We start from the raw sequence: 8,373 nt of genomic DNA on the forward strand, positions 1-8,373 counted from the left end.
TTATAAATATGATATTTGATATGTATATAATATCCCATAATTAATTTTCTTTATATTTACCACCTCCGAGTACTCCCCGAGTACACCCAACTACCCAGTCGGCCGCATAGGGTCGTGAGACTAGTCAAGCTCGATATCCATAGCTCAGGTCGAGATCGTTTTAGCTCAGCACGATTCGAGGCTTCACCAAGCTGATCTCTAGGTCATGAGCGGCTATGTAGTTTACACCCCGGTTAGAATAAGAATTAACTGGGAATCAACTAACTATATAAAGGAATTTACTATTGTCAAAATATGAACCCTACTTTGTTAGTTCTAGTAGTAATATTACATGGTGACTTATCTACCGCAGCTTGTTTTCTCTCTTTGATTTTCTGTTCGTGGCTGCGACTACGCTTGTTGAAATATGAAATTTTCGATTAAGCTGTTTAGGTTGCCTTGTTTTTCTATTGAATCCTCTTAAGCATATTGAACCTGCAATAATATTTACCAAACTACATATCAATACCACTAGTACAAAGTTACAGTTTTTATTTTACCCGTTAGAAATAAATATAAACAGACAAAAGAAGTTTTGGCTTCATACCTCTCCAAAACAAGCGTTGAATGGCACCGGTTGATAGGGCTGAAAAAATGCAGAGTTAGTATTATGTAGGGCTTATAAAATATTCAAAATTTGGAAAAATGAAAATGCATTAAAAACACACCCTTAAAAATTGATGTTGCAGATGACCCGCAGCCTAACTCCCGTAATGGCAAATTACACAGCTGACGTCTTGGAACATCCATTGGAACATGACTAGTTTCATCATCAGCAAATACCTAAATAATAATATAATTGCTCAGACAGGTTAAACAAAGAAATTGGAAAAACAAAAAAAGAAAAAAAAAAGAAAGAAAGAAACAGGTCAAACAAGTCTAAGTTCACTCAAAATAAAAAATAAAAAATAAAAAAGTCAAACATAAATGTTGTAATCATTATGATTTATTGCCACATTAATTACCGGTTTTGACCTGTTAAATTTTGAGAAAAGTATACATACCTCGTTAACCTGAAAATATGTTCCATTAAGGGGAAATGATCCTCTATTAGCAGTTCGACAGGGGATCTGTTGGGTGCATAATTTTAGTAAAAAGATCATACAAATTCATAACTAGCATTATTATAAATGATGACTTTTGTTACCAATACTGTTGCTTTAACGGTTTCCTCTAGATTATTATTAGCCGCTTTGCATGCTCTGTTTTCTGTATATTCTAGCGAGTTGGTAACTTCGCCTGTTTTAGAAAGCGAATATAAGAACTCATAACAGAAAATATAACAATTTTGAGCAAGTGAATTTAATACCTGGAAACCATACAGCAAGAAGGTACGGCGTCGGGTCGTTAGGGTCCCGTTCTTCAAACTATACATTTATAAACAGCATGTTAGGCAGAGATTCATATATCTTTGATTCATAGAATACTACAATTATAAATATCATGTTAGGCAGAGATTTATATATCTTTTTAAATATCGTTAGGGTTGACCGTTGACCCAAAAAATGAAATTTTACTTTTTCAAAAGGTTCTTTGCATATTCAACTATAGGTGGCAAAATGGGAGTGTTGGGAAAAGAGTTAAACCAGTAGACCTGTAAACGAACTGAATTTTTACTGAACCGTCCAGCTGGAAGTTCGTTTATTTAATCAATAAACGAACATGGACACAAATTTTTGTTAATTTAGTTAAAGAACATGAACACAATTTTTTGGGTTTGGCTCAGTTATATCCATTCATCTATGTTCAGTTATATTCATTTGTCTACATTAGTCAATCGTTCGTTTATACTGTTAACGAACGAACATAAATGAACACGAACACATTCATTTACTTAACAAACATCAACAAGAAAACTTTGTGTGTTTAACTGTTCGTGTTCAATCGTTTGTTCAGTTAACGTTAAACGAACAAACACAACATGCTCCATTCAAGTTCGTTCAGTACTTCAGTTCGTTTGCATACCTTCAAATCAAGTAATATCGGATCTGCTCGAACAAGGTCGGGTTAGGTTAACCTGAACCGCTCCGTCCAACTTATTTGTATTTTTTTATGAGTAATGTCAAATATGATGGCAAAGCAATCATATTATTTCCATAATAATCTAACTTTTTTTTAAGATGATTTAGAAGATTTATAAATCAAAAATAAGCTTACTCCAGCCAAACACGGATGGAAGTCTGGGAGCTCATATCTGCATTAACAAAAATTAACAAAACAAATTAATTTGTGCTCACAATAAAAACAGAAAAATAGAGGTTAATAAAAGAAGAACATACACAAGGTGCATAGTCCTCGATTTGGCTATAAATTTCTTTGGTGGCACACGAATGTTTGCAGCTTCTGCTGAGAAAGCAATCACAGCTTTTGACACGTCAGCATCTGGAATTGGAGTCTTATTTGTGTCCATAGTTTCTTTCAAAGTTTCCCTGAACTCTTCAGTGTTAAGTCTGATAGTTGGAATTTCATCATCAGACTCACACCATAAATCTTCAATGTCGCCTATTATTGAATCTACTTCAGGCTCGGGAGATGGTGGAACTTCAATTATGGGTTCACAGGTTTGACTTTGGCCTTGATAACCTGAACCCGAGTTGTTGACTTCTAGGTCAAAGGATGATGGAGGGACTTCAATTATGGATTCACAGGTTTGACTTTGATCTTGATAGCTTGAACCCGAGTTGTTGATTTTTAGGTCGATGGACAATGGCGGTTGACCCACTGAAAGGTTTTGTTCATTGACTTCAATTGTGGGTTCACGGGTATGACTTTGACCTTGATAACTTGAGTTGTTGATTTTTAGGTCAATGAATGATGACGGTTGACCCATTGAATGGTTTTGTTCATTTCCAGCTGGGGCAATTGAAGTCACATTACTACTTTCTTTTGTTCCAGGAAGTGCGAGCCTACCACTACATTTAAACACTATATATCAGTAACAGCTTAGAAATAATCCGTTAAAACATAAGTAAAAATAATTTCTTTTGATGTTATCTAGTTATCAATGAAATTTTAGTACAAACCTAGCAAATGCACTTGCATAATGCCTGCACTCTGCTCTCATGGGGCATGCATTGCAATTTGGTTTTATCTTGGTACAAAATACCTATAAATGTAAGATAATAAAATTCAAATAAAACTGAAAGAAAAGTATGATGGAAATAAAATAATGAGATGGAAAAAAGAATCAAACCTTTCCAAATGTGATCAACTGGTAGTGTAGCTCGTATCTGTATACAACATAAGTATTGCAATAAGATTCTTAGCAAATATATTGTTATGAATAATGCTAAAATTCATGATATAGGTGATGGTCAAAAAAGATCAAACTTTTTCAAAATCTTTAAGTGTGTTATTGTATTGTATTATGAAGAATAAGACAAGTAACTGAAAAATAAGAGGTAAGAAATCTATGTCAAATTTTTATCTAACAAGTAATAGGTTTGACTTCCGAAACTTTTGACTGTATAATACGTATGCAAACTGAAAAGGAAGTCACACTTTAAGTTACTGATTGTATAATATGTATGCAAACTGAAAACAGAAAGATAAACTTTACAATGTTTTTTGATCAAGAGTGCATAGTCTCGGGTATAGGTATTTCTGAATGTTGTCCACCATAGGATACCTGAAATAATTTTGTGACATCTTGATTCAAGAGTAAAGAAGGTAAATAACAATATAACAAATATAACTATATCTTGAAACTTACGCATTCAAAAGGTGGATTTGAACTGAATCGGGGAGCGGTTGTAGCGGGACCCACCCAAGACGTGTCGCTACACGGCCAACATTTGTGTCAACCTTTCACAAACCAAACAGAAAACATTTAAACGAAAAGGAAAAATTAAAAATACAAATAGAATTAATGAATCTCAAAACCCTTACTGGAAAAGCATTATGATGCAGAGTTAAAAGCCGTACACACTCCACACTTTTCAAACCGAGCCCTTGTATGCTCAATAAGAATTCTCTACAAACATAAAAATTATTAAAATCTATCTTCAGTAAAAAAAATAAACCTTAAAAGATTAGTTTGATGACTATAATTAATTGAATCGTTTACTTTGCAAGATCTGGTGGAACATCTCTTAACCACTCAAGATCAAGAGTGCCATGGTCTTCATACATTCTATCTAAAAACTCCTGCCAAAAAGTCAAAAACAAAAGTCAAACTTTGTACAAATTGCTAACCCTTCAAAATAAGATACCATTATTTACATTATTTCATTACTATTTAAATGAAGTCACATACTTTAATCCGTTTGGCTATCACATTATGCATCCCTCGGTCTTCAATGATTTTTGCAATTTCCTCAGCTGGAGAACACCTAACTGCTTCCCAGTCAACTCTATCCCTGTAATTCACATTGGTTTCTTTTTCTCCATTTTTGCAGTAAGTTTTTCTAATTTCGTCCCAGTTGAGCATTTGCTTTTTCTCCTTTTTGTTGTTCTTTTTTCCCTTTGGTTCATTTTCTAAAGGTGTTTCTGTATAATTGTGACTGTTTGCTGAAACTGCTCCTTGTTCAGTAGTAACTTCAGATTGGGGACTGCAAATTGGAGTGGTGACTTTCGGTCCCTCTACAGGGGTTGACTTTTGTGGACCCACGAATTCACCTTCTGAAGTCTCAAATAAATTCACGTTCAAATCAAATGTAATAGCAGAAGGTTTGTTCTCGCTTAGAGATGATTCTGATTCATCAGTGTCAACCCTGCAAAACTGTTTGAGATAGTTCACCTCCTCAGCTTCTAGAAACTTCCGGAAGGTACTAGAATTTTCATTGACGCATGGCTTATCTTGAACCAGTTGATTTTGGTTAGGTTCCAACGTTGGAGTCACGTCACTGATATCAGCATATGAAGCACTCACATCATGTTCCATTTCATAGTTATTTTCTTGAGCCAGAAGCGGAGTGTTGTTAGTTTCCACAGTTGGAGTTGCATCGCTGATATCAGCATACAAAGCATTCATATCTTGTTCCAGTTCAATATTCTTATCTTGAACCTGAAGTGGATCTTGGTTAGGTTCCATGGTTGGAGTCGCATCGCTAGAATCAGCATATGAAGCCCTTGTATCTTGTTTCATTTCAGCATTCATATCTTGAACAGTTGGAGTCGCATCGCTGACATCAGCATACGAAGCACTCATATCTTGTTTCGTTTCATTAATCTTAGAACACCCTTCACAAATTTGTGTATTGCTTGCAACTGATTCTTGGCTATTTGGGACTTTGAAGTCATTTGGGACTTTGAAGTCATCATCAACTTCTTTGCTTCTTGAGCCTTCACAAATTTGGTTAGGCTGAACAGTTGGAGTCGCATCGCTGGCATCAGCATACGAGGCACTCATATCTTGTTTCGTTTCATTAATCTTAGAACACCCTTCACAAATTTGTGTATTGCTTGCAACTGATTCTTGGCTATTTGGGACTTCGAAATCATCATCAACTTCTTTGCTTCTGTAATAAACAGGAAATTTGGCTGCTACAGACATGAAAGCAGAGCTGCAAAGAAAGATTATTTACAGAATAATTATGGAATCACAATTGAAATTCATGGTATGAAGATATACAATGTGTGTACCTTGAAAGATGGTCCGATACGTTTTGAGTTAAATAAACTCCAACCACCGAGTCGGTAACCGAACCCTTCCAAGGCGAGAAACGCCTGTTACCTGTGATACATATGCTTAAGTCAGCAGATGCTTTTTCAATTGAAAATATTGAGCAAAAAGGGTAAATAATGAAATTACTTCATGTGTATGCTAAATTTAATGATGATTCAGTATACCTTGGATAAGATGCATTTTAGCTATAAACGAGTCAACTCGTCCACGAAAGATATTTCTCAGAGTTTCCCACCATTCTTCCTTATCTTTATCCATTTCTTCAACCGGTTCACTTCCATCATTCTCCATCAGCAGTTTCCAAACTCTTAATGTCTCGGTGTCAAGATCCACTTTGGGAATCTTTTTGTGCTTCTTGGGAGGAATCTTTACAAGGGCCCCACTGACATTACGATCCCGTACCACAAGTTCTTTGCATTGATCTTTAATGTCCAAGCTTGCCATCCTCCGTATTAAAAGCTCCACTTCGCTTGCATTAAATTCATTCAAATCTGCATCAATCGTGAAAAAAGACATAATGAGTGACCTAATAACTGGCAATATAGAACTTCCCTTATCTACCTTTTCTAGTATACAAGATATCTTGATGCTGAGGTGGCAAACTTTTACTTCCATACACTGCAACCTCTTGTAGTTGAAACCAGTTCATCTTACCAAAATAGTTATTAAACCGTGGGAAATCCTGATGTGGTGAGGTAAAACTCTTAATTCTTTGTACGGGAACATCACACAGTGGGAGGTGTTCTGTAATGTCAAGAAAATTTTCCTCTTGACAAAGAAGGTCATTTTCAAGATCATAAGGAAAGTTTGCAATATTTTCATTGAATCGAGTGTGCATTATAAGGTCATTTTCAAGATCATAAGGAAAGTTTGCAATATTTTCATTGAATCGAGTGTGCATTATGGATCGTTTCCTTCTCGTCTGCAAAAACAAACTAAGAAATTCATCTGTGAAAAAATGGGATTTCACCGCTGCTTTCTTGCCTTTGGATTTATTAACCCTATTTTGTACATTTTTCCTTTGTGTGAGTTTTTGAGATCTTTTCAGTAGATTCTTGCGAAGTTCATCAGCTATGATGTACCACTTATTTACCTTTATAGACACTTTCTTCCTCATTGTCCTATATTTCTTGAACAATTTTGGAAAAACAGGCCCGCATTTTCTGCTATTGTATAAACATTGATTTCCTCCACTAAACGACCGCCTATATACCAGCAGTGTAGGGGTGGTAGAAACGGGACTGGTTGAGTTTGAACTGCTTTTCTTTCGGCGGTGATAGAAGTGAACATATTTTCTACCATATTTATCAACTTGTTCTTGATTTCTTGTTACACAAATATCTTGCCCGTGTTCTTCATTATTATCAATTACCAAATTGTCAGAAGCTTTAGGGCGTTTGTTTTGAAACCTACTCCTCCTTGGTGTATTTCTCTTGGAAGTAGCAATCTTACCACGAAAACAATCAAATTGTTCAAAATCAAAACCGAGTGCCAGAGGTTGTTCATGTGATTTTGATTCTTTAACAACCGAATGGTGGTCAAAATCCAAGAACCTCTTGCATGAACGAACAACAGTAGCCCTAGAAGCTTCTTGAACATCTTGGCCAACGTGTTCAATGCCAAAACTGGTAGACTTTAGAGTACAATTGGTTGAGTTTCTTGATTGCATCCTCCTCTCTTGTACCCGATTTGGAGTTGAAGGTTTTGGAGTCTTTGATCTCGGGGTCGCCCGTGGAGTTTGTACCTTTGGAACCTTTTTAGGTTTGCTATCATCATATATTTTAGGCCTGTGTTTTTTCACTCGGGGCCTTTGACTCGGCTTTTTGTTAATGTCCTTACCATCATTACGCCTTTTTCGGGTCTCTTTTGTCTTGGATGGTGTTGGAATTGAGCCAATACCATCTCGTGACTTGTCAACACCACAAGCCTTATTATTGACATGCTCTGAAGGAGAAACTTTGACTGTCTCATCTTGTACACAGCTTGTGTCATCTGCGCCATCCAAAAAAAAAAAATCAAACTGTTACTATATCATGTAAAAAGTATTCAAACTGAAAGAGCTTGGTGCTAAAAGAACAAGTAAACCATATATTGACGTTGAAAATACTATGTTTTGAATCTCAAACGTCGAAAGGGAAACCGGTCAACAGATGGCTAGTCAACTGTCAACATACCAAATCAAGTCCAAAAAACCACACTTATTCACACACCAAAACCTTAAAGAGTAAAGACAGCTTACCATGAACTGCCGTAGTACCTTTAGGTTCCGTTCCGGCCACACCCACACCAGCTTCAAGCTCATCAAGAATACCAACAGGAAATTCACACATCTCATTCACTACACACTTTTCCGTGTATCCACGCATGCTATCAAAACCATCCGTACACGGAAATTCCCCATTCATATTCCCCTTCTCGGTCCCTTGTTCAGAAGTCAATACCGGCTTTCCTGGTGTCAAAGGCATCCAAACATCGTCTCTCTCCATCAAATTGCCTGTTTCCATTACATCAATCCTGTACATATGTTACAAACCCTAATTACTAAAAACAATGTCAACTTATCAATAACATTTAAAGACCATCAATGTGAATATTCTGTGTCATATCCACACTTCAAATAACTGTTTGAAGACTGCACAATGTCTGCATCTTCAAATTGTACCAAATTCAAACACATTAACCAATTCGAACCTGCTCTATGAACAAAG

General features: G+C 36.1%; 1 protein-coding gene across 1 annotated transcript; it reads right to left on the reverse strand.

Annotated features, from left to right (window-relative positions):
• Positions 1–255: 255 nt before the first annotated feature.
• Positions 256–8,173, reverse strand: LOC143550235 (DNA glycosylase/AP lyase ROS1-like). The gene is made up of 19 exons (XM_077040927.1): positions 7,905–8,173; positions 6,227–7,657; positions 5,830–6,156; positions 5,623–5,713; positions 4,295–5,543; positions 4,106–4,185; positions 3,928–4,012; positions 3,752–3,843; positions 3,599–3,667; positions 3,233–3,269; positions 3,063–3,145; positions 2,319–2,951; positions 2,197–2,233; positions 1,349–1,406; positions 1,187–1,278; positions 1,044–1,109; positions 708–822; positions 587–625; positions 256–474 (listed from the first exon to the last, which is right to left on the reverse strand). The coding sequence occupies exons 1-19, from the start codon at positions 8,167–8,169 to the stop codon at positions 344–346; spliced, it is 4,980 nt and encodes a 1,659-aa protein (XP_076897042.1). The 5' UTR covers positions 8,170–8,173; the 3' UTR covers positions 256–343.
• Positions 8,174–8,373: the final 200 nt, after the last annotated feature.

This window comes from Bidens hawaiensis, unplaced genomic scaffold (assembly GCF_021521415.1).
Source record: "Bidens hawaiensis isolate Kalapana, Puna unplaced genomic scaffold, B.hawaiensis_p1.1 tig00015976_1, whole genome shotgun sequence".
Lineage (NCBI taxonomy): Eukaryota > Viridiplantae > Streptophyta > Magnoliopsida > Asterales > Asteraceae > Bidens > Bidens hawaiensis.